Raw genomic sequence first — 27,210 nt, forward strand, 5'->3', positions numbered from 1 at the left:
GTCAATTTTTAATAAGGCATCTCTTGTATGTACCTCGCAACTGTTTTTTGTGCCATATGACTTGTTTATTCTATGACAGTAAAATCCCAGTCTAAAAACTACATTATTAGGTCATCTTTTTGGTGGTTGAAGTATGACATGTTTTAACACGTGGCCTTCATATTTCAATACCTATAATGGAAAAAAATAATTAATTATCCACAGGCATTCTGTAAAAACATGGGAGTTTGAAAATGCTTTATGTCTAACAGCTGGCACTTCACTGATACTACAGAACTGCATTGTACGTAAGAGACAGGAAATATGTATATCCCTGGCATTATGGAAAGCAAATCCACTCAATACTTTTCATAAAAAGCCTTTTAGAGTCCAATAATTAGTATATAACATAATTATTCCTGCTTCTAAAAGCTTTTTAAACTGGTTATAAAGAAGCCAGACAAAATTTTTGACTTAACTTCCTCAGCTCTAGAAGCAGCAGATGTGCCCCATTGACAGAACCCTAGAAATCTTAGCTCTTGAAACTTAATTTCATGGGTGCATGTTTCTAGCACAAGGTGATAGCATCGACGCTCCCATGGCATATCAGTGCAATATTGCATTAGAGATTTACCCAGTCACTGCAATATGGTCTTTCCATGTTTATTTATTTTTGTTGTTGTTTTTTTCTCTCTTTTCATTTTGCATTATCTTGACAGGTGAGAATATGAGAGTAAAACCGAGACATCCCCTCTACGTAAAGCGATCCTAACACTATAAATAATGAAGGGCGGCACAGCCTGTAAGATAAGTTCGCCCAGCAAGTCTCCTTTTTCACCAGGCTTTCTCTTCTGGTCACATGACTCACGCAAGTGTAGTAATTTTTCATGAGCTTGCAGTGACTGCTGCAGCCGCGGGAGGAGAGCTCCAGCACGCAGTAGCCCTGGCCATCCCAGCTTGCTCTGGTGCACCAGGGCCATACCCAGGGGCCCATGCGCGCCCGCTTGCCCGCTCCTGGTGCCTGGCTGCCATGGCGTCACAGGTCAAATGAATTGTCTTACAATTAGAAACACAGGAATCCATTACGAAACTGAGGCTAGGGAACTAAATGAATAAAAGATGGCCCAGAAAAAGAAAAAAACACCAAGAACTGAGGAAACCGAAGAGGCGGATGATGACGTTGCGGAGAAGCCTCAAAAGCCGAAGGAGAGGAGCAGGTCAGCTGCAAACGGAGAAGTTGCCGACAGGAAGAAGAAGAAGAGGTCCAAAAGTGCGGAGGAGCCTGAGGCGGCGGAGACTCCGGAACCTGACGTGAAAAAGAGCAGGAGAAAAAGAGAAACCAGCGCAAAGCCGAAGGAGAGGAAAAAGAAGAAAAAGGAGCAAGAGGAGGAGGACCCGGGGCATGGTGATGAAGTGATTCATGATGAGGAAGGAATTCAAGAAGAGCAGAACAACAATGACCCAAAATCTAAGGACAAGAAAAAGAAAGCAGAGAAGCTGGTCGAAGAAGAAGAAGTGATTGTAGTTATCAAAGAGGACAAGAAGAAGAAGACGAAAAAGAAGTCCGCAGACAGAGATCACGAAGAAGACATGGGGTCTAAGGACAAGAAGTCCAAAGATGGTGGCAAGAAGCACAAGAAAAAGCACACTGAGGAGGACGAGGAACAGCTTCTAGAGGTGGAGGAGGAGGAAGATGACTCGAAGAAGAAGAAGAAAGGCAAGAAGACCAAGAAAGGGTCAGCGGACAGTGACGAGGACAAGAAGAAGGGGAAGGGCAAGAAGTCCAAAGCAAAGCAGATTGACTATGCCGAGATTTATCACAATGAGCTGTTGAACTACCACACCGAGTCCTCTGACGGGTATGAGGACGAGTATCACAAGAGAAAAGGTAACACTCTGCCATTACCTCAGTGCACGGGGCATCTTGGCAGCTGCAGGGCAAACCTAGCCAAGCCTAGCCAAGCCTTTATGATTGAATAATACCGCAGTATGTTCCACATGGATAGCACACCATAAAGGCTTTACAGACCGCAGGTGGCAGGAGCAGTGGCATAGGCCAGGGGAAATCTGAATCTGTGTTTCCTAAGGGTATCTCACTTCTTTAAGGTGGCTTTTTAACTGAAATGGTCAACATTTTCCAGTGAAGTTACCTTAGTCACTAGAATAATCCATTTCTATACCCATTCATTAAATGTCTGTCTTACTGCATTGTGTATTCTTTTTAAAATTCAAGTCTTGAACATTTTGAAAAGGCCACAAATGTGAACTGTGATTTTTCTTCTTGATCTCCTCTTCATTTTTTAAGGATATATAAGGTAAAAGGTGATGAAACCTTGCATAGACTATTGCTTTGCTAGGTGGTGCATGGTGATGTCAAAATGGTGTTCATTTGAATCACCTGAGTTTTATCATAAGAAATTATAAAATAGCCCGTACTTTTTTGTGGAGAACTTTCAATTTATAAATTCATTTCTTGAATTGAAAGAATTGGAATGGAATTGACCCCAACTGTGATATAAGCTGTATACCAGAGAAGAAGATAATTGCTTGCATATAGATATAGCAGCTATATAGACAGTCAAATGTGAGCAATTCCAGAGCCGTTGATCCAATCAAATGTCCTTGTTCTGTATGGCCATTCATGTATTTCCTGCCTTTTAAATGGAAGCCCTCTGAAATGGCAAACTTAGGGGAAATGGCTGGGCAAAAGATGCATTCATCACCCAGCTTTGTGATTGATCATCTACTTAGTATGTTCTTAGTGTTTTTAACCAAAAAGATGCAGCCTTAACACAGAAGATTAATGGTGGTAGTAAGGTAAAGTATTGATTATTTCAGTCGAACAAGCCTAAGTGCCCCTTAAAATATTAAACATAATTATGTATTTAATGTTTTCGATTGTTTGAGAAGAAATAATTAGATACAATTTCTCCTCTAACCTCTTGCTTTGATACATGCTCTTTGTAATCGAGGCTGTTGTGATATTTATCCCCGGGAAGGCAGATCAAATGAACAGAATGTGTATTTTGATATGAGGTCGACTTTTGTCTCTCATCTCCTCACAGCCTGTGCTGGTGTACTGCGGCTCTGTGCTGTACACATCCTAACCTCTTACTGGCTAAAGTGAACTCGTGAACTTCAACTGCTGGCTGTATCCTGGGCTGAACTCTAAGCGGACACTTCATTATGTCAATTTCATTAAAATGATAAAATCATCTGTGCTTAGAGGACAGATCAATTTGTTTTCTCTACCTTGAACAAGAATTCTTGTGTCACCTATCTTAGTGTATATTGCATTTTCAGTGTCTTATTCTTCAGTGGCTGTCAAAAAGATCTCTCTCTGAACTATTTCTCTGTCTTCTGGTTTTGGGAATATAAAGGTGACTAGTGGAGTATCATTGGAAGATACTCTTTCACAATTTACATTTTCTGGTCTTTTTGATGCCAGTGTAAAGAAATTTCCCCTCTAAAACTGTCTGATTCTTTATTTGTATTTGCATGTCCCTATTTCTCCAGCCACCAACTCTCTGATTTTTTGGCATCCAGTGTGAACATCTGTTGGATAAAAAGCCAATAAATTTTAATTGAACCATCATATCATGGTCCATTCAAACACAGAGCTAAAAATACAGAAAAATTACACTCGTGTGTTGGTTTGCTTAGCCTAGCAGCAATGTTTCTCTGTGGCACAGCTTGCAGGGTAGTAGAACATGTTAGCATACATGTACACACACACCCACACGTCCGCACACATCCACACACACACACTGTACTCCCTCCACACACACACCCACACACACCCACACACACACACACACACACACACACACACATACACATACATCCACCCACCCCCACACACATCCACCCACCCACCCACACACAGAGTGTACTGTAAAGAAGCATACATTTCCTGCTTCTCCCTGGCTCACAGATGTCTATGGTTGTAGATATGAAGCATATATATTTATTTGATTTGCTGTCTTGAACTTTGACCTGGAAGTAACCTTTGGAACTCAAATACTTGGGCATCCCCGAATGAGGGATGTCACATGTTATGCGCGTTGCTGGTGCTTTTTAGTCAAAACACGTCATGCGCTGGCCAAAACGGGAGCCTTGGTGACCTGAATATTTAATCCCCCTTCTTCCACCTCAAATTAAGCCCTGCTAAATGGGGCAATGCTGTTCCTGATGTCATTAGATTACACCGCTTTCCACCACTCTCGTTTCAGACCAGTCTTTTCTGTGGGCTTAGAGAGCGTCAGTGAGAAATCCTGCCCTGAAGTGGGAGAGTGATGACGGCTGGCTCGAGGCCACTGTGTGGATTTGTTGCAGATGCGCAGCATTGAGTTCCCTGGCGCAGATCTATGGAATGAAACATAATGCTCCTATTGTTACACTGAAAATGACAGGGGATATTCGGATTATTCGAGCCTGGGTTTATTAGCTAGGTGTCCTGATGGTGTTAATTCCATTTTGTTAGAACCCGTGCTGATTTGTAAATTAAGCATGGACTTCAATGGTATTAAAAAGAATGTGTATTATTAAATTTATTATTAAATTATTTATTATAAATTTTATAGTATGTTATTTCCTGACACAACCAGGTGGGGAAAAAATATTGTTTCTTCTGTGCATACTGTATGCAAATATTTGTATTATAGTAACATTTTCAAAAGTCATTATTTACTAGTAAATCTTAAAGAGGCTTCAATGTTTCTCACAATGAAACAGATAATAATACAGATGAGAGGGGAAGAGCACAGTATGAAGACCACACATTTCTTTTAACTGTAGTGTACTGCAGCCCAAATGTTTAGCAATATCAGTGCAATATAACTGCATTTTGTTAATGATTTATATGACACTCTGGGTGATACTTGGTACCTTAAATGTGCCTTTTCTGTCAGGTGAGGAAATAAATCATTTTAAAAAATCATATTTACAGTAATGGCTGTATTGTGTATGTATGAAAATGACTGATAACATGATCTTCTTTTTTACTCATTCTGAGGTTTTTTGTTTTGCAAGCAGAACAGAGTATTATCTTTTTCACCTCTTCCTCACTCTCTTCCTCCATCTCTCTCTCTCTCTCTCTATCCACTTTGATATAGTGTATGAAGTGGTAACGGTCACCGGTGATGTCCGAGGGGCAGGCACAGATGCTAATGTCTTTGTCACTCTGTTTGGAGAATATGGCATCACTCCCAAGGTGCACCTGGCCAGCAAGTAAGTTCATTTTTGTTAGATTATAACTCACTAGTGGAGTGAGTTGTGTAAGGAGATCAAAATAATAAACTACATCCAAGTGTGAAAGTATTGCAAACAATGTAAAGTCCCTCATTGATGTAAGGGCCCTCATCTACTAATTGGATTCTGTAGATTAGTATTTATGTTTTGATGCATTCACACAAAATGTGCAACTGTATGCAAATCCAATATTACCTGGATCGATCAGATTGCCATGGCTTTTTTCTCAAATGTATCAATGGACTGATTTTTGCTGTCATGAATATTAAATCCAGTCCAGATGTAGCAGTATAGATGACTAATTCTAGATTGCGCCACAGGATTTTATTATGTAAGTGGATATGTATGTTAATAATAATCCCAGTATTAATCTGCAAATCTGTTTTATGACCACTGCTTCTTCTATGTTTCTTATTGTCATGCAGGAGATCTGAGTGACAAGACTTTACCCCTGACTTACATTTAAATATTAAAATAATATATGATAATGTTTTTTCTTTTTCTTCTTTATTGCTATTATCATGTATTATTATGATAGACATGTTCATGTTATGTTTCCTTTGTTTCATCTTTTGCTTTTTGTATGAATGGAATAAAACAGGGGATTGATGTACTGTAAATAAATGAAGACAAGTGAAGTGCAGATGTTCTTATAATGGACTCTGTTAACATTAAGATTAACTCCTGGCTTGTTTCTCCCCAACTCTACAGCACAGAAAAGAGGTATTCTTATATCACTCTACCTGTGACTGAGGTGAAAGGGAAAGCGGTCAAGGACTACCCTCTGTGTTGAGTTGTGCGATGTTGTAAGGATGCTGTATGAGTACATTCTATTCCACAACCTTTTACCATGATTATAAGCGGGTATACTCTTCTCATTAGAATGCGACCAGCCAGTTGTATCTTATTAAAAACAAAGTATGCATTGCTAGCAGCGACTGTTTCCCCTGTTTAAAAAAGATACATATGAAAACTGTTTTTAAGTCATCTGAAGCATGGCCCAGTGGCTAAATTAATCATTACATAATAGAGGAATTCATAAATGAAGTCTATTTGAGTAACACAGTAACTTTAATGAAATTTCAGATGAACACAGCACTGAAATTTGTGAGTAATTTGATGCGTACATCTTGTTGGTCAATATGCACTCCTGCGCTGCTAATGCAAACGTATTACAAACAACAGCATGGTAAAGGGGTAGAATAGACATGCACCTGTATACAGTAATATGATGGACACATACAATATCTGGAGTAGTGTGGAAATGCATTACTTTGTAGTTCTTTTTCCATTTGAGATGAATGAAAAAAGATCACAATTTTCATTTCCAGACACATGTATTTGTCTCTTGAGCATTTAATGGCTCAAATGAATCTGAAATGCATGCCATTTCATACTTGTGTTGCCTGTTGCCAACAGCACTAACAACAGATGGAATGCCATGTGTAACCTTCCCACTTTACCCAATGCAGTTCAAATTACATAGTAAATACATGAATATTTCCAGTTTATCATGTCATTATCTAGTAAACAGATTTAATTTGTCATATATAAATACATACACACATACACGCGTGTATATATGTATGTATACATATATGTCAAATTACTATATGTATATGTATGTGTGAGTGTATATATACTAAAAGTATAAAATGAAGTCTGATATGTTTTAAATGCAAACTGAATCTGTGTGTTTCAGTCATAAACAACAGGCGATTTTGCATTTGTAAAACATATCCAAGTAAAGCGGCTCATGATAAACAGGATACAATGTCATGCATTTTTATCAAATGGTACATGCCTGATTTCATTTGAATGTTTTTTCTGTAATAGTTTACGTGCAACACAACATAATTTAAGACCTTTTAGAAAATTTTTAGGTGGCAGAACTCTTCTGGCTTTGAGAAGAGATGATGAAATAGTTCAGAAATGCTGATCAGAATGTGGACAGCATTGACTCTCATTGGAAATGTTTTTCCATGAAGAGTTTTGTCTTGCTCAGATGAATGTCCTATCTGTGTTACAAGTGATTTCCAAGACTTGCATTTTGCATTTGCTAAAAACACAGGTAAGTATGGGATCTGCTTCTGTATTTTTTTTTTTTTTGTTCTGGTTGAACTGGTTCTCTGAATGCAACATTTTGGAATTGAAATGTAATTTGGCACGTGGTTTGCCTAAATTGCATTATTTCCAAAGTTTGCTTGTGGGTTGACAACACATTTTATAAATACATTTTTATCATTGTTCTCTTTCTGTGTTTTTCAAATTTATTTGAGGTGCCTGTATTGTGTAGTAATTTAGACTGGATACCATTGTTATTTATGCACATGCTCTTTAATTAGCAAGTGTGCCCTCACATTGTCAGATGGAATTCAATATCACCCGCAGTTGTAAGCAGGGGGGGAACACAGGCTGATATGTGAAGTCAGCCACAATGGCAGGCTTACCTCCCATTGTTGAAGCAGCATATTTAATTGAGACTTACAGTGATGCAGCTCTCTTTAGCACAGGCAGCAAAGTGTAACGTAAGTCATACAGTAGAATCTCCAGAAGCCTCGACAGAAGCTGGTGTAGGGTAACATAACAGGGTTGGACCCCTGGGTGCCTGGTCCTCTGTGTATGCAGCATGTTCCTGCTCGGGGGGGTATCCCCATTGTGAGCCAAAGCTTGGCACTCACACAGTTCGTCTTGTCTTTGTTTCCCTTACAGAAGCCGAACGGCATTCGAGAAGAACAAAACTGACGTGTTCCGAATCAAAACACACAATGTGGGACCGATTAAAAAGCTGAGGTACACTGCCCAGATGTTTCCGCCTTTAGAGGAATTGCAAGTGTGCTACACTTACACGGCTTTTGCTCTGCTACTGAATTGCAGGTTTTTCCTCCAAATCCAAAGGCACTTAAAGCTGCGAGAATTAATTCTGACAAAATCGCCATCTGTTCACAGGGAGCAGATTGGCATTCACAAAGCTAAATAGGCACGATTCAGTTTTCCCATATTCAGTGTACCCATATTCATTTAAATTACAGCTTAATGAAATATACACTGGTGCTGAATACGTCAGGTGCTCCACATACCAATCTCTGAAACAAAAAGGATGGCAACACACATCCATATGTGTCCAGTAATGGTAGCATATGTTGATAAACCAAAAGATTATCAGAAATCTGTAAATGAAAGATTAACTCCAGTCCCAAATAATCAAGTTCCCAAATGGCTTTCGTGGTACCTTTCAATGTGGAACTGGTTTATCCATAAAATATTAGTGATTCCAAAATTTATCAGAGCATAGGAATAATTTGGCATTCACGCATCAATCGCATATTGTCTCCAGGCATGAAGGTCACACGGGAACATCCTATTTCCTGTGTTAGACAGTGAAATGAACAGTGATTCCTGTCTTCCAGGATTGAGCATGACAACACGGGCATGAACGCCAGCTGGTTCCTGGATCGGGTTGTGGTGACCGACATGAACAGGCCCCACCTCCGTTTCTATTTCCCCTGCAACAATTGGCTGAGCAAGGAGGAGGGGGACGGGCTGTACGTGCGTGACCTGCTGGGGAGCCTCAACCCCATGGATGTGCCCAAACGTAGGCCCCTCCTCACCGCTCCCAAAGAAGCAAAAAGAGACATCTGCTCTACTCCTAGGCATCTTTAGGCATCAGATCTGAGGTGAACTAATAACATGAAGCCTGGTTCATGTGTGCCATCCAGTTCCACAATGAACTGGCAACAGGCAGACAATGGAATCATTGTAGCTCTGAGCCCTGTCCTTTGGCAGCCCTCTTGTCGCGTAAAGCAAGTGCATTTTAATACACTTTTATTCATGACAGTATTAAAATTGAGTTTTCACCTCAGCACAGAGCCTGTTCTCCCAGGTGCCAAGGACAAGCGCGGCTTACAAATGTAACACGTCAAAGTAACAACAATAGCCTCTCCTTCTCGGTGACAAAAGAGTAACTACACGGGAGCAGTGTAAGCTTACATCTTAACATTTAATCACAAGATACATGGATAGCCTTGCACCTGACAAAGAGATCTCTGAAGTTTGGTCTTTGATGGAGTTTCCTCAAAACTATCACCCTTGTATCAGCATGTGTCAGTGCATCAAGCATGTAGGCTATTTGACCCAGACCCTGGGATGTGGAATTAAGATACGTTTTGATACAAACAGAATTAGTGTATAGTGATCTGGTTTCTCCTGTATTGTGCACCTCAGGGCATGTTCGCTGGAGGCAGCCAACAAAAGGTGCCAGGGAGTGATAGGGGACGCTGTCACCAGACTCGCCCCCTTACTGATATTCCAAACCCTCCACTTGGAACAAACCTTAAAAGTGTCCACTGGTGCCATGAAATTTTAACATGGAAAACTGCTTACAGGATTATACAGTAGAAGCTCCAGGATCTTCTGTAATGTACATATGTTGTATAGGGTATAGAATGGGATGGGTCTGTTTGGCCATCTCCTCAGACTGTGCTGCAGCTGAAGCAGTAAGCCATGTGATGACAATTCAGAGACAGGTCGAGACGGACAAGCCACCCCAACAAATCGCACACCCATTACCTCTTCAGGAAGTGGGTTTTGAAAAGGAAAGACAGTACCTGTTAAATTGAGTTATTTTGTTCTAGTACTGTTCTAGGTTTCAGCATGTGGTGAAGTACAAAAGCGGCCATGTAGCATAGTGGCAGTGTAGCATAGTGGTTAAGGAGCAGGACTCGTAACCGAAAGGTTGCCGGTTTGATCCCCGCTGGGACACTGCTGCTGTACCCTTGGGCAAGGTTCTTAACCCACAATTGCCTCCGTAAACATCCAGCTGTATAAATGGATAACATTGTGAAGAACTGTAACCTATGTAAGTTGCTTTGGATAAAAGCATCTGCTAAATGATTAAATGTAAAAGAGAGCATGTGATATGTTTCACCTCATTGTCTTGTTCATTTTGCAGTCAACAAATACATTGTGAGTGTCTTCACTGCTGATGTGAAAGGCAGTGGAACAGACGCCGATGTCTTCCTGAATATTTTTGGAGAGAATGGAGACACAGGTAGGAGGCAACCACAGCTACTAACTGTGCTGAAAAGAACGTGAATATGAGAGTATGTCTCCATAGCATGACATAGCTCAACATAACAGAAAAAGATAAGATAAAAACATTACATCAATGCACTTCTGTAGTGAAATGTTTTTCTGTGCTAGCATACACTGCACCAAATGTGTCTAAGGGAAAGAGGTAGGCCCTTAGACAGTCTTTCCCTCCATGAAATTTTAATTCTATTAAATGTTTCAGGTAATGGAAAGGTCCTCTGTGGTTTTCGGTTGCATCTGAAGTGTTAAAAGGAACATTTTGCTAGTTTAAAAGAATCTGCATTGCAAAAATGAATGTTTTTTTTTATTTTCATTGTTTTTCATTATTTTTGTTGTTAATTGTTGTATCTGACAGTTGTGTTCCAGAAAAAAACACACAGGCTGATTTGCTCTAGAGGAAATTGTTATATCTCACAACTTTTGTTTGTTCTTCTCTTTAGCGCTCTCTCTGTATGCCTTTTGAAATATGAATGAGGTGAAAAGTGTTTTCTTACTGACTGACTCTTTGCTCTGAATTATGTTTCTGGCAGGGGAGAGAAGACTTGACAATGACAAGGACAATTTTGAGCGGGGGACAGAAGACAAGTTTATTATCGAGGCCCCCAACCTTGGGAGGCTGAGAAAAATCACCATTGGCCACAACAACAAAGGTTCCTCTGCAGGCTGGTGTCTGGACAAGGTACCATTCATCCTTAGAATGTAGCAGTGCCACACACACATTGCATTCAACTGCCTTTTCATTTGTTGACCTTAACAGTCGTTTTACATGAATCTTTAAGCACGTGGTAATGTTAGGGGAAAACTACACACAGCAGGAGTAGAAGTGCAGCACAATTGTTAATGAGCAGTGGGTGTAAAATCCTTTTTGTCATTATGTCCATGCATCCATTGCTGAAGTAAATATTCAGCTTTTAACTCAATATTGTGTGAAGTTTATTTTCACATAATAATAATAGCAATAAAGAGAAACTCTTTGTAGGAACACAAAGGCTTCCTCAGGCTTTCAGTGATGCTGGAGTTGAATGCAGTGTGCGTAAGAGAATTTACACTCAAAAATATACAACATATGGACATTCACTGCGGCCATCTAAGCACAGTCTAACTCTCTCTGTATGTGAATGCATACATGATGCATACTTACAAGCTGTGTATACATCCATTAATATGTTAGCAGTGTTATCTACTAATAGTTTTTCATCCAAACGTGTTTTTAGTGGCTGCCCGTGTCTTCTGATACTGTTGTTTTACATAAAACAAACTCAGACATTATTCTCTGGCACACAGTATTGTCATTACTTAAAACGAAAGGCATTAATGCCTCCAATGTATTTGTGAATTATGGCAGAAGTCTCTAAGCTGTCGTGGCTGTGCTGCTGTGTTTTATCTGCTCATCAGCTTGAGTGACAGTGTTGACAGTTGTTGTTCATACATTTTATATGAGGTATGTGAAATCCAATTAAGTTATTATATAGTTATCATTATCATTACTATAGTTAATGCAGTAGCTAGCTGTCTGGGCAGACACAAATTTAAGTTGACCTCCATAGTGACAGTCTTCCATGAGAAATCGGAACTGCTTACAGAGTTACTATTCCGTCATACAGGGCTTTCACTGAGACAGACAGCCTGACTGCATTATGCAGTATTGTCCATGATTGTCTATGGAGACCTGGCAGTAACTGGGTGCGGAATCAAACAGGGGAGTGTCGACTCAAAAGTTGAAAGTTACAAGGTTCTTTGTGCTGCACCTGTCCATGACCTAGCATGGTCAATGAGGCGAGAGTGATAGGCCTCACAAGACAGTCTGTGACCTATAAATTATGAGCTGTTTTTGGAAAATATACCTGCTTTTAGGTTGACTACAATGTAGTTTATCTCTCTATTTAGCCATCCTATTAGCAAGCTCAAGTAAGTGCCCATAATCAGCACCAATTGTAAACCAGCAGTTAGATAGTTTGCAGTTCAGGAAACTAATTGATGTATTGATATATGAATATTCTTCAGTCAATTCATTGAGTTTCTGTTCATTTCTTGAATTGACTGAATTGAAATGGAATTGACCCCAACTGTGAACAGCCATATACCAAGTTAATTCATTCAAGGACTGTTTTCTGCACTATTTTTGGCCGGCATGCTGGCTGTTTTGAGACACCATGACAACTGCCGTTAGTTCAGTGTGTAATTGCAGTCACCGCAGACAGACTGTCTGTTGTAATGTAATGGTAAACCTGAGATTGTATTTCCGCTGTGAGAATACTGAAATATGAGAGGTACAGTAACATATACATGTAAGTCTTGCAGAGCCACCTCTCACCCTCTGTCTTGCTGCAAACACATGCACATGTACAAGCATGTGCAAAGGCACACACACAGACATACAAGCACTCCTAGTTACTCTTACAGTAATTACAGGTTGTAAAACAAATGATGAGTGATGTAATATATCTGCATTAGCGTTTGAATGGGAGGCCTGTTCCACGACACCCAATGAGCCACCTGTGCTCTGCCCTCTGCCCAGGTGGTCGTGGATGACTTGGGAAACAAGGCCGTGTACGAATTCCCAGTGAACCGCTGGTTTGCCATGGATGAGGATGATGGGAAGATCCAAAGGGACGTGCTGGTGGGGGGCAGTCAGCCCACAGGTGGGATGACTAGAAACCAGGCAGACTGTGGCTGATGATTACTGTTTCAGCATCTTTGACCTGGAAAAGATGTTTTTTTTTGAGAATATCAAAGAAATTATCAGCATGAAAAATTAACATGGATCTTTTTGTCTTGGAGTTTAATGCATATCAGCTAAAATGAAAAAAGTGCACAGGCCTATAGCTGATATCGCACAATGTTGTAGGGTTCCACCCCACTTTCTGTCAAATAATCCTTCCCATCCCTGATACATTCTCACAGTAAACTGTGGTTTGTTTGACAGCAAAAGCTATTGACTGGAATAGTATTTAATACAGAGGTGTGTAGCTTGTGTCTGGCAAGTTTTGATTAAAGCCCAGACAGGCTTCATTTTGGTTGCACTCCGCTAGTCTTTCGGCAGTTCCATTTACGCGACCTACTGGCGGGATCTTGACGGGGCGCCCTGTCACCCGATCCCCACAGGCATTGTGTACAATATCCAGGTGATGACGGGGGACATCCGGGGTGCTGGCACCAACTCCAAGATCCACATCCTGTTGCACGGCTTCAAGGGCCTGAAGAACAGCGGGAAGGTGTTCCTGGAGGGCGGCCAATTCGAGCGCGGCCTCATCGACATCTTCAATGTGGAGATCGCCACCCTGCTCAGCCCGCTCAGCCGCGTCACCATCGGCCACGACAACTGCGGCGTCAGCTCCGGCTGGTACTGCGAGAAGGTGGGCTCAGATCCTGCCTCACCCATCCTCCCCAGACCCTTCCATTTTGGCAATGTTCTAAGCACATTTTGCCCAGGTAGTCTTGATTTACAAATGACACTAAGAATGATACACTCTTAAGTGTAAAAGACTTTGGTAAAATTATGCTGTGGGACATCAAGAGGTGCTCTAGTGTAATGTTATATGGTATGAATCTTCTTACTTTCTGACCGGAATGTATTGACTCTTGTGAATGGTACAGAAGCTACTCAGAAAGCAGTGTAACACAGCAGAGCTTCTCCCTTTGAAGGAAATACAGCTGGCATGTTGAATTCATGTCTTGTACATCACAGGGTGATGTCAAACTGTTTGACTGTCCCAGGTAGTGCTGGGAGCACTCTGACATCTTGTCTGGCTGTCTTTCAGGTCATAGTGTACTGTCCCTTCACGGGGATAGAGCAGACGTTCCCCTGTGGCAAGTGGCTGGACGAGGACGAGGGGGACGGGCTGATCGAGAGGGAGCTCTATGAGATGGTCTCACTAAGGCAGAAAAAGCATAAGAGTAGGTGATCTGTCCACTTCCTGCATTTGGTGCCTTCATTTGATGCTGAAGAACAAAGGTGAATTAACAGACCCTCCCTAGAATGGAGCTTGGTTGGGGTGGTCTTTCTCCAATAGTGTTATGCTGTTGCAAATCATCTCCAAGCAATGGGCATTACAGGGAGGATGACATCTACCCAAAGAATTAATGATCATGATTAGTCATAATACTAGCAAATAATGCTTACTAGTGCAAAGATTATTGACTATTGACTATTGATTGTTGATCTTTGATTGATCTCTTGAAGTTCATGCATTAGGTGCAAACAAAAATGTTTGTATCCAAGTTGTCTTTTGAAGGCAATTAATCCTTTTTTGTTCTGACTTAGGCCAAACTTATCCATTGGACACTTATACTAATTTTAGCCATTTGGGTCATCAACAATGATGTACGTTTTATTTCTTGTCTAGTTCTTATCCTCGTAAATTGGAACTTCAGGGGCATGCTTCATACTAGAAGAGGTTACTCCTAAGATTTGCTTTTATTAATGTAAAAATAGGGGGTAGTGGGTAGTGAGGTCTTATGAAAAGATACAAGTGTACCAGTATTAATTGACTAAATGTATTTTAGTGTATTTTGCCCCTGATGGAAGCACCCACACTGGGAAGGATAAGAGATGTGCTGTCTGGTTGCTCTGCAGAATATCCCTGGTCCCTGTGGATCTGGACCTCAGATGTGAAGGGTGCAGGGACCGATGCCCAGGTCTTCCTACAGATTTATGGGGAGAAGGGGAAGTCTGACGAAATGAGGTTGGAAAACAACTCTGACAGCTTTGAGCAGGGCCAGTTAGATAAGTTCATGGTAAGCCTGATATGGCAGAGAGCCTGTTGGTGATCCCACCTGTTACATTGAGACCGAGGTCATTCAGAGGCCTTTAATGAGGGCTGACTATGTATGTTTGCTTGTTTGTTATGGGTGCCCACAGATTGAAATGCCAGATTTGGGGAAGCTACTGAAACTACGTATTTGGCATGAAAAGAGGCACCCTTTTGCAGGCTGGCATTTGGACAGGGTGAGATGTGAAAAGTATAAAATCATCGGTTGAAAAAAAATTTAAATGCAGAATCATTTTAAACAGTGATAAATATTGGTGAGCAGAATATATCAGGTTATGGTGAATAATTATTCTTTTTAAAATTCTTTTATATATTATTATTCAAGGATTCCTGTCTATGTAAGAGAAAATGTCTCTTATTATATTCTTTCAGTCTACAGCACATAGTACTTTTGAACTAGTACTATGAGCGTCAAGCTTGTCTGAAAACAGTGATGAACAAGAGGTGAACAAGAAGTCATTAACCTCCCTCATCTTGATAAAGGTCACAGCGATGAACGCATTGACGAAGGAGAAGTACTCGTTCAGCTGCGGCCGCTGGTTGGACATTAATGAGGACGACAATGAGATCATTAGAGAGCTTCCTGCCACAGGACCCACCGTTCCTGAACCTCTGCCACGTAAGACAATGAGAGCCCAGCGGGATTCCTGGTTCAGCATCAAAGAACTACAGTCTGTTGAATGATATCAGCATTCATTGAGTATTCAAGTACACTCATCACACAGGACTCTGCATTCCAGCTGATGGAGGGTTTATCTTGCAGTTTGTTGTGGAGGGACAGGTTGATCATGTGCAGGTCGAGATGCAGCATGGTGCTGGCACACTGGTGTTAATGAATAGATTTAAACCCATTAACAAGTCGAGGTGAAAGAGGGTTTGCCTTTAATAGTGTGACCCATTCTGGTTTATGGTTTGAACTGTACTGTGACAGAAGAAAACAGCTCCAATTTGAATGCCAGTTGGCAAATCTGAATCTCAAAGCCTAATTAATCCTCTCGGGTGCCAATGAAGGCCTCCCATTGCCGCAAGCCCAGCGCGTAAGAATTGGTTTCATCCCCACGCAGATTCTTAATGATGTCTCGTGGGAGTCCATGGGGGTGTGTGATAAATACTTTATATGTGGCTCCCCAGTGATAAAGTACCGCATCACCATCTACACTGGGACTGTCAGTGGCAGTGGAACAGACGCCAGCGTCTTCCTCTGCCTGATTGGGGACTTGGGGGACACCGGAGAACGCCTCATGGTCGCCAGCAAGAACAACGTCAATAAGTTTGAAAAGGGGAATGTGAGTACGACCCCAGCTCAATGCCACACGCGGTCACGTTTTTAAAGCTGGTTCCATTTTCTCTGTGTTACGTTATACATACTGTGAACCACAACCCAGGACAATGAGACACGATCCAAATAACGTGAGAAGATTAGATATCATTTCTGTTTCTGTCAAATGACTTACATGCATATAGGTGATTTTTGCTTGTTTTTTAAAAAAAGTGGTCAATCCATTCTAGTCAATGGTCCACACTATACCTCCCCCACTGTCTCCACTTGACTTTCCCCATCTGCATAGTAACACAGTTAGGAATGACTTCTGTCCTGGCGCTTGGTGATTTTGATTCTAAGCAGAGTTGGAATCCATCATTAGCAAAGCGGACTAATGAATGAATCCACCTCCACATCGTGTGCTACATGATTGCTATGAAGAGACACAATATGACAATATGACAGCTACCATACATGAATTATCACAAGTGAACTTTGGTTCTGATGACAGGTAGTGCCAAAATAACATAGAAGTACACAGCTTCTTGAGACATAGACTGTTGTTTTATAGCTTTCTACTCTTTATTTCAGTGGATGTTTAAGTATATAGTTGAAACTGAATTATGCATGACACTCAATATAATCTCAGTCTTAAACCTAAATTAGTGTTGCTGGCAGTAGTTAGAGCATTTCCCCAGTGTAAGTCCTTACTGAGGGATTCAGAGCTCTACTGAGCCTTGAGTCTCAGCTCAGTGTCTCTGCGTGCGGCCCACAGGCAGATGAGTTCCTCATTGAGGCCGTGTCGCTGGGCCAAGTGCGGAGGGTGCGGATTGGGCATGACGGGCGGGGCGGGGGCTGTGGCTGGTTCCTGGACAAAGTGGCGGTGAGAGAGGAGGGCCAGCCCGAATCCCAGGCCGTGGAGTTCCCCTGTTACCGGTACGATGGCGACTCAAGCACGCACACACACACAAACTTCTCTGTCTAATAGCTGTATCCCGATATCCCTCCTAACCACTGCAGTTAGCTAATGAATGAGCGTCCAGTTACAAATAGCGACAAATGCACAGTGACCAGTCCACCAAAACAACAGAGGTAATTTGAGCTAACCCTATGTCTAGGACTGCGTAGTCCATTACAAAATCAACATTAAGGAGGTATCTCTGTTTTGTCTGGGAAAATAGGGTCATTAATGTGTTTAAGTGGAGCACTTTCATATATCACCCCATAAACAAAGTGATTTGGAAAAAATAACCTGCTTTTCCAGGTGGCTTGACCAAAATGAGGATGACGGGCAGATCATTCGGGAGCTGGTGCCACTAGGGGACGGACAGCGTCTTCACAGTAAGTGTGGTCAAAAGACCAACCTTGAGTGAATTAAAAAATCCAACCAATCACGTTCACCAGAGGTTTACCGTACACTAATACTAAGAGCTGTTTTAATGAAATTCTTTGTCTTTAAAAGTAATTTGTCCCTTAAAAGGTATGTTGTTTTTCTATGGTAGGAATATTTAGTCGTTCATGCTTGTACTACTGTAATGGACCTAAATCATGCCTTATGTGGGATTAATGTAGTGTCATTACATCCTCAGACATCAGCTACCACATTGCAGTGAAGACTGGCAGCATCAATGGAGCCAGCTCTGACTCCAAAGTCTTCGTCAAGCTGTATGGTGAGAAGGGCGACACCGGCAGGATGATGCTGGTAGTCTCTGACAATGACTTGCGCAACTATTTCGAGACTGGACGGGTTGACGTCTTCACCATTGAAACCTTTGATATCGGAAAAGTAAGTGCTCTGTTCCAGCACACAATAATTTCAGTGATGTTTACATATTTTTGTTACTTGATTTCTTTGCTGTTTTAATTTATTTTAAAGAGAATCACATTGGTTTTCAATGATATCACACTCAGTTCTGAATCAACGATGAGTCTGGCCTTGGTTTTTCACAATAGATCAACCGTCTCTTGATCGGACACAACAATGAGGGCTTAAGGGCTGGCTGGTTCCTGGACAGTGTGCAGATCATGGTTCCTGTCCACGGAAAACAGTACATGTTCCCCAGCCACCGCTGGCTCTGTAAGGATGAGGCAGACGGGAAGGTGGAGGTGGAGATCTACCCCAGTGAGATTCTGGACATCGAAAAATGTAAGAGTGAACATTAACGTCTGAGCATCATATTACATGCCTTTTAGTGATGCTTCTTTAAAGGGAGCCAGTAGGGATTCCCTGAGAGAAACATAACTCAGAGAGAAATGTGCCAGGTATTTATCATAACATCCATTTAAGGTCCATCAAGTTTGCGTTGGCTTGTGTTGTGTGTCACACAAAATTCTTTCTTTGAGTTCAATTTCCAATTATATTTATTTTTGCTGAAAACTTAATATAAATGATAAGCTCAGTTTGGACAAAAATGTTTGCAGTGTTACAGAGTCTAATTATCATTCTCTTTTTTTCTAGTGATTAATTATGAGATAACAGTGATCACTGGCAATGTTCGAGCAGCTGGCACAAATGCCAACGTCTTCATTCAGATTTATGGGGATGAAGGGAAATCTGAGGTCATCCCTTTGAAGAGCAGATCAAACAACTTTGAGCGGGGAACCACAGAGATATTTAAGGTGGGCGTGGACATCATGTAATGTTTTGAGTACATCACTGACTTGTAAAAGCGCTGTTTAAGTGTTTAATAGGTTTAAACTGGAGAAGGATTCTTTCATTGCAGCCACTATAAATACAAAGCTGAGGCAGAGCTGAAAAATCGATGATGAATTTAATCGGGTTGATTGCATTTTCTGTAGAGCTGAAGAGATTGTATCAGGTGTTTGCTGAATATACTTTATACGATCTCAAATACATATTAATAATCTGAAACCGCTGAATAATTGATGTAAGTGTAGTTGGAGGGTTTTAAAAATAAACTGTAGGCTAAGCAGCTTAAATATTTTATCAGCTCATTGCAGCTGCCAACTGGGCTCTCTCTACTGGGCTACAAAAAGCTGTCATCCTATCTTGATGTGGTGTGATTTCCCAACAAAGAAAGCTATGGGTGTCATTTAAATATGTCTCTCCTTCCTGAAAACATACACACTAACACATCACCCCCCATAGATCGAAGCCATGGACGTGGGAAAGATCTTCAAGATCCGGTTAGGCCACGACGGGTCAGGCATCGGTGACGGCTGGTTCGTGGACAAGGTGGACATCAAGCGCCTGAGCATGTCCATGGTGCAGAAGGAGACCGCCAAGAAGGAGGACAAGAAGGACAAGAAGAAGAAGAAAAAGAAAAAGGAGGAGGATGAGGAGGAGGAGCCGCCACAGATGGAGCTGCAGGAGGTGGTGGAGACCTACACCTTTCCCTGTGAGCGCTGGTTGGCTCGGGATGAGGAGGATGGCGAGCTGGTGGTGGAGCTCCTCCCTGAAGATGGAGGAGACTTAGAAGGTGGGTAGGCCTAGCAGGTGAGGGACTTTGTGATAACGTGTCAAAGACAAGGGCTTTCCATAACTACCAACTCAATATTCTGCTCACAATCTGCAATCAGTGTCTGCATTCACCTACAATTCATCACTAAGGTACACTTTGCCTCACAGGGAGCCCACTCAAGTGATCTATTGATATTGTCTATAACCGTGTTTCCCAACCCTGCTCCTGGAGGCACACTGTCCTGCATATCTTCTATGTATCCTTCCTGCTTGACTAAATCAGGTGTGCTCAGCTAATCAAAAGTGCCACTGATGAGTTCAGTCAGGTAGGTAGAGCAGGGATAGATAGAAGATATGCAGGACGGTGTGCCTTCAGGAGCAGGGTTGGGAAACGCTGGTCTATAACACAAACCTGAGTTCTGGCTTAGAGTGGGGGGACACTTTTTTAAAAATAGTGACTAAAAGTACTCATGAAGCAAACAGACTAACTGGATGGAAGCTTTTCTTAGAAAGGGCATGTTTACTGGATTAACTAGTTAATTGTAATTAAAGCAGCTGTAAGGGCTCAGGCAAGGACTCAGTCGCAGACCAAGAGAGCTTCAGGTTCCAGGCGGGTTTATTTATGACGGCAGGCAAGTTGCGAAACAAAAGCATGCAGGGTCGAAAACCAGAAGGCAATCCGTGGACAAAAGCAGGGTCGGTAACAGAAGCAGGAAGGGTCAGGAACCGGGCAGGCAAACGATCAGGCAACGTGACAAATTGGCAGGCAGAGTGAAACAGAGAAATCAGACATCCAAAAAACTGCGGGAACAAAACAGGTACGCCAACGCTGAGACGAACTGGCAAACAAGACAGGAACAAGCAGGGTAGAAATAGGGCTGGGCTGATGAGGAGATGGGATGCAGGTGAGCAGGCAGGCAGGTAAAGGTAATGGGGCAATCAGGTGGGCGGGGAGCAGGTGGGGAGCGGGGCGGGGCTAGAACACAAGGAAAAACAAAAAGCACATGGACAGGGAAAAACAAAAACACCACAACTAGGGGGGCGGAGCCCTGACAGCAGCACACATTTGGAAAAGAGAACAGTTCTGTTTTTCATGATTATGAGGAGATATGATTGATCTTTTTATATGTTAGTGCAACTCATGCAAGATCGCTGTTGTGGAGATTCTTTTTCACATTACAGTTATTCTTGATTAAGTTGATTATCTTGATTTTAAGAACAAGAACAGTACATAAAAAATAAAACACTTTAAATGATGAACTGATGACATAAACAAGCAGCTCTTTTCGTTTCACAGAGAACACATATGAGGTTCATGTTTTCACGGGAACCATGTGGGGAGCCGGCACTGATGCCAACGTCTACATCAACATTTACGGTGAAGTTGGCGACACGGGAGAACGACGTTTGAAGAAATCTAACCACCTCAATAAGTTTGAGAAAGGGCAGGTAGGGTGGTCCGGGGTTATGTCTGGAGGTCTTGACAGTGTGGTGGCATGTTGTGGCTGTATGATGTGGAGGTTGCGGGTTTGAATCTCAGGTGGGATGCTGTTATTTTACCATAGTTGAATTTACACTTGTTACAGTAGATTGCCACAGTAAATACCGAACTGTATGAAAGGATCATTTGTAAGTGTATGATGTGCTATGTGCACTGGTAACAACTGTAACATTTCTAAGAGTACAGACCAGGAAGATGTAGAATCTAACAGAAAAAAAATTTAATTATGAATTTTGAGACAGTGATATAATGAAAGAGCCTTACAGATACAAATGCCTACACAAATGTATTCATCAAGCCTTGTCAAATGGGCAATTCATTGTAAAATAATGCATAAAGCAGTATCCAATGCTTTTCATCTTCCCTCTATTTCATGGTTCACATCAGACCATTCAGAAGGGCATGGCTTTGAATGCCTTCATGGATATGCAGTCTTAGCATAGAGGCTGAACGCGCTGAAAAGGCTTGTGCCAGCGTGTTCCAGCGTGTCGGGTGTGCGTGGCTTTAGCCCTGGCAGGCCCAGAGGCCTCTGTCTGCGGAAACTGACCTTCAGAAACTGTCTTTCTGCACTGCACAGGAGGATGTCTTCACCATTTCTGCAATCGATCTGGGGCCGCTGAAGAAGCTGCGGATTCGCCACGACAACACCCAGGCAAACTCCGCCTGGTTCCTGGACCGAGTGGAGATTGTGGACAGCAAGGACGATACCACGTAGGGGCTGGGGGGGGGAGTTATATATGATTATATATAAGATGTCCATGTTTATAATAAAATCCTCATGAGGACTAAAGCAAATATAGCCTTACCTCAGTGATAGTGTGACCTCATAGGCTCTTATGCAACATAAGGAAATAATTTTATAAATCAGGGCAATGTTTACAATAAATATACCTGTATGTTCTTGCAGTTACCATAGCATTCCTGCACATAAAAAATAGCTAGATGTGGCAATGATAACCCACTGCAGGGAGTCTTTTCCAAACACGATATATCTGAGCTACGCCAGGTCATACAATACTTTAGAAGTTATAGTTCACCCCCTGGTGGTGTAAAAAAATATTACTGCAGTCTGAAAAGTTATTTCGTCAGATTGCAGTAATCTATTTTTATTAATTTATTCTGGCATCCAATTTTGACAGTGCTGCTTTCTTTTCAAGCAGACTCATCAGCAGTGAGGCTGCACAAAATTATAAACATTATACTGTCCTCAAATATGAATACTGTCCAAGCAGGTTAAATTTTGACCTCAACCAGAACCAACACCAGAGATCACACATCCTCTAGCTCTGAAAGTGTAACCTGCAGACTTTATACAGGTCACAACAGGGAGAAAGTAAACAGCGCAGGAAGGCTGTGAAGAGTTACTCAGAAGATTGGTGAACATGGCTAACCAGTATGATTATATAAATAACACTGTGAAACAGCAGTGCGCATATGTTCATATCCTCCGAAATGTGTCCAAGGTCCGCCTGCGCAGGCTCTCACAGCAGAGTCAGGCAGAGACTTATGGGAGTAACAAGAATGCAACCAGAGTCAGAAATCTTTAGTGTTTATTCTGTAGCTTATATTAATGTAAAACACAAAAGGAAAGAGGAATAATATTAAACCAAAATACTTCTTACAAGGATTAGGGCATTAGAGCAGTAGGTGTTATATCAGCAGCTATAGGGTAAGTGTAAATGAGATTCAGATGCTCTGAGAGTCAGAGGTAGGGTCAATTGCGTTTCAGTTCAGTAAGTTGAAAGAATGAATTGAAATTAATTGGAATTCTATTAATTCATTGAAAAGTATTTTCTAAAATAATTTAGATTTTTTTAAATAATTTAATTCCACTGGAACTGACAGAGTACTGCCTTTAAAAAATACCTGCACATTTTTAAATCTCTTCTTTCCATTCAGTAAAGATTATATGATTGTTCTGAAAATGCGACGTGGAGTTTCTAAAGTTTTGTGAGCTCTCCCATGATTTATATGAAGGTAAATAGAGTGAGTCTGATTGTCATCTGATGTCATTGCAGGTACTACTTCCCTTGTAAGCGCTGGTTGGCCATTGACGAGGATGATGGACAGATTGCCAGGGAGCTTGTGCCGGTCGATGAAGCTTTCATGAAGAAGAATGATGAAGATGAGGAAGACTCTGCAGCTACACTGGGACTTGAGCAGAAGGGTGAGAAGGGGTTCTGGTGCATGTTCAACACAGTGAACGGTTACGGCTTACAGAAAACAGAGGTGTTTGTGAGCCAGTCAGTACACACACACACACACACACACACACACACACACACAGATAATTATTCTGTTTTTATATACTTTGGTGTCACATCATTCAGCCAATGCATTTGGGGTTTGAGGTTATTGTAATTATGCCATGTACAATAACTTGCCTGACATAAGGGTGTCAGCTAAAAGGTAAAGTGTATCTGAATGCATTATCTTTTCAAATGAATACATTTTCCCTTTTCTGACTCAAGCCTATTTAGTACAACACATCCTCTTACAACCTGTAGTAAGGCCTGAATTACCTGAACTCAACACGACATTTCAATATGACATGGCTTCATGGTGCCCCTCTGTAATTAGACTTAGAACTACCTCTTTGGAAGCCTGGGGGACTTTTAGTGCACAGCAGTGTTAATCAGAGCACTGAGACTATATAAAAACATACTATACTGTAGGTTTATTTTGTATATTAATTTGTTCACTATTACAGCCATGTCAACAACGTACACACTCAGAGTCAAGACAGGAGAGAAGAAGTATGCTGGCACAGATGCCAATGTCTTTGCCATTTTGTATGGCACAAAGGATGACACAGGTAACCTTATTGATCTGTACAAATTTTACATTGCCCTCTGGCTCCTGTCCGTTTAACTGCATTTAATCCATTTAACACACAATCACTTTTTTTTCCTTTTTGTGTTCATTCATTCTTATAATTTATGTCAGAAACCATGATCAATACCCTTAAGGAGCTGAGTGAATGTTACAAAATGTTCAAGTCAAGTTATTATTAGTAGACACACTTCATGTGTATTATATAAAAGTGCAAGTTATGAGTGTTTTTCAGGACATTTGTGTGCATGTTATATTGTTGCTCTCTCCTGTTATTTATTCCCAGTTATTCTAATTCATTCACGTTGTATTCCCAGGAATAATAAACCTGAAGGCCTCTAAGACTCACAAGAACAAGTTTGAGCAGGGGATGATTGACGAGTTCACCGTGGAGGCTGTGGACCTTGGTGTGCTGAAGAAACTGTGCATCGGGCATGACAACTCAGGTAAGACAGACACATACAAGCACATCTCAACCTGGGTAAGACAGACACATATAAATGCATCACAACGTTTATATTTTACAAAAACACATATCCTTTCTTCAAGAACCGAAACTTGGATTGATTTGTGTGCAGCACCTGGACAAGTAACCCCTTATGCCTAGTGACATGCTGTGATGTTTATAAGCAAAATCCCCAAAAAACATTTGGACAAAGAGTAGGAAGCTAGTGTTTGTACTGTCGTTTGATGATTATAACTTGTTATTTTGTTGTGTTATCCATTTGCATAGCTGAAGATGAGGAAAAGTTCATTCAGTGTTCAACCCCAACAGTAACAGAAACAGACCTGGATATCGATCTACGTTTCAAACAGCCTATAGCTTCTGCATTCCTAATCAACAGACCAAACAGACTGTGGATGCAGACAGAGACTTATTTGAAGAAACTAGCTGTTCATTTTCAAAATTTTCTTCCTGCGTTTCGTTTCCTGTGCACCCTTTCGACGGTGCTCATTCACACTGCCTGTTTCAGGGGGCTCGGCAGGCTGGTTTCTGGACTGGGTGGAGATCGACGCCCCCTCCATGGGTCAGAAGCTGCGCTTCCCCTGCGGGCGCTGGCTGGACACAGGGGAGGACGACGGAGCCATCGTCAGGGACCTGTACCCCGCCGAGCTCCAGACCGAGCTGTACATCCCATGTAAGACACCCTCTCCCTTTCCCTTCACCACAAACTCAAACCCTGGGGTCAACTGCAGCCAGTGTGGCCACATACAGGTTTCCTACAACGTTTACTGTATTATGAAGATATAGAGGAGCCTAACCCTAACTCTGACCCTAACGACGGCAACTGAACACGAGAATCTGAGAACATTGAGTCGCAATATAATGGCATTATATTCAGTGGTACGTCTTAGCTAATGAAATGTTCATATTTCTCAGTGCTTGAATGAGAACAAGATTAAAAAAAGATGATGGGTATCCTTTGTTGGGTTTAGAGGCTCATAGAATAGTGATAAAGTATTCCATGATTGTGTAATGTCCTCAGTTACTATAAATATTTTTAATTTAGTTCATAAATATGTTCTGAATTGTTTTTCATTACTTCTTTAAATGAAAAGAAATCGCATGCTGACATTTCTGAATGGAACACTAGCACTCTCAAATGGTTTGCTTAAAATACATGCAGGACTAAATAGCAACTGTATTGTTTAGACATGGAACTCTCGTGTTTCTAGGCAACATCATCTGCCATTAAATCGTTTGAGTTCCTCAGTAACCAACTCCCTGAAAGAATGAACATGTATTATATTCCCCAAGTGGCTTTGCATGGCCGTACAATGTAATCTGCTCAATATACTCACTGCTGTGCAGCCAAAGGTTGGAATTTGAAAAAAAATTTTGTCTGAAAAAATAGTTTATTGTGACCTCACATAAAAAAGTGACAGGTGAGGTTGTAGAGTAATTGTGAATGCTGCTATGATGTTTTAATACCACTCTGTTAGTATGTTTTACATGCTGTTGAATAGTACTAAGTCATCCCCTCTCTTGAGCTTGTTTGTAAAGTATGGCAGTGAATCATGGAGGTATGGAGCAGGGCTTGTAACAGAAAGGTTGCTGGTTCAATTCCCTGCTGGGGCACTGCTGTTGTACCCTTGGGCAAGGTTCTTAGCCCATAATTGCCTCAATAAATATCCACCTGTATAAATGAATAACGTAAAAACTGTAACGTATGTACGTCACTCTGACAATAATGTAATGTGAAGTACGCTGGCAGACTGTAAAGTAGTGAAGTGTCTCTCTGGGTCAGCAGCACCCTAAGGGACAGGGCCAAGGCTTATTTCTTGTTACCATTGGTGTTCTTTCTGCTTCAAATGACTCATTACTAATTTTGCCAAAATTCTAATTCTCTGTTTCAGTTGTGCCCTATGAAATTAAAACATTCACAAGTGACGTCTTTGGGGCGGGAACTGACGCAGACGTTTTCATCGTCCTGTATGGGCAGGACGGGGTCTGCACCCAGCAGAAGTCTCTCTGCGTCAACAAGAGAGAGAGGCGCATGTACTTCGAGAGGGGCGCAGAGGACATGTTCATTGTGGAGGTGAGAGCAAGTCCACCAAAGAAACAAGAATTCATAAAGTACATTTAGTCAGAGAATAAAAGCAGTGACTTAGAGGCGGAAAACTTGCTCTATTAACAGAATAAGGCTGCAAATAACTGACTGCATGAGGACTTTGATTTTACTGTATACAGTTGCGATATATACAGTACAGATATTGTTGATACCACCTGTGGAAGCTTAGCAAATCATGTAGCGTTCCTATTATGTTTTACAATGAACAGAGCATTTCTACAGTACAAAAGTAATTTTATTAGTAGACTATTGTAAAATAAGTATCTAATAGTTTCTTAGGTCTTTTTCATTACATTCTTTCATTTCATTACATTCTTATTTTACTCTAAGACACTAGATTCTGTTCTCTTCATGAAGAGGCCATATCTTCAGACACTGAAATTAGGTTTTCAGTTTGGAGCCACAAGTATATTCATATATTTATATCTATCTCAATTTATCTTAGAAAATTTTTCTTTTATAGCAATCTTCAAATGGTAAAGCATTTTCACATAAAAAAACTTTTCAAGCAAAGCACAATTATATCAGAC

At 41.3% G+C, this 27,210-nt stretch overlaps 1 protein-coding gene across 1 annotated transcript in view; it reads left to right on the forward strand.

The window, feature by feature from the left end:
* The first annotated feature begins 1,098 nt into the window (after positions 1-1,098).
* The window catches only part of LOC118777658 (lipoxygenase homology domain-containing protein 1-like), a 50,150-nt gene continuing 24,038 nt past the window's right edge, over positions 1,099-27,210 (forward strand). The window contains exons 1-26 of the mRNA XM_036528765.1: positions 1,099-1,867; positions 5,094-5,208; positions 7,942-8,022; positions 8,640-8,824; positions 10,181-10,279; positions 10,851-10,999; positions 12,839-12,962; positions 13,426-13,676; positions 14,082-14,217; positions 14,897-15,057; positions 15,182-15,268; positions 15,576-15,711; positions 16,224-16,378; positions 17,129-17,289; positions 17,618-17,694; positions 17,943-18,139; positions 18,307-18,499; positions 18,812-18,972; positions 19,463-19,793; positions 21,072-21,223; positions 21,853-21,986; positions 23,294-23,442; positions 23,986-24,090; positions 24,425-24,553; positions 25,082-25,246; positions 26,466-26,647. Of these exons, the coding sequence (XP_036384658.1) occupies positions 1,099-1,867; positions 5,094-5,208; positions 7,942-8,022; positions 8,640-8,824; positions 10,181-10,279; positions 10,851-10,999; positions 12,839-12,962; positions 13,426-13,676; positions 14,082-14,217; positions 14,897-15,057; positions 15,182-15,268; positions 15,576-15,711; positions 16,224-16,378; positions 17,129-17,289; positions 17,618-17,694; positions 17,943-18,139; positions 18,307-18,499; positions 18,812-18,972; positions 19,463-19,793; positions 21,072-21,223; positions 21,853-21,986; positions 23,294-23,442; positions 23,986-24,090; positions 24,425-24,553; positions 25,082-25,246; positions 26,466-26,647 (4,584 nt within the window). The remainder of the gene's footprint in view (positions 1,868-5,093; positions 5,209-7,941; positions 8,023-8,639; positions 8,825-10,180; positions 10,280-10,850; positions 11,000-12,838; positions 12,963-13,425; positions 13,677-14,081; positions 14,218-14,896; positions 15,058-15,181; positions 15,269-15,575; positions 15,712-16,223; positions 16,379-17,128; positions 17,290-17,617; positions 17,695-17,942; positions 18,140-18,306; positions 18,500-18,811; positions 18,973-19,462; positions 19,794-21,071; positions 21,224-21,852; positions 21,987-23,293; positions 23,443-23,985; positions 24,091-24,424; positions 24,554-25,081; positions 25,247-26,465; positions 26,648-27,210) is intronic.

The sequence above is a fragment of the Megalops cyprinoides genome, chromosome 5, assembly GCF_013368585.1.
Source record: "Megalops cyprinoides isolate fMegCyp1 chromosome 5, fMegCyp1.pri, whole genome shotgun sequence".
Taxonomy (NCBI): domain Eukaryota; kingdom Metazoa; phylum Chordata; class Actinopteri; order Elopiformes; family Megalopidae; genus Megalops; species Megalops cyprinoides.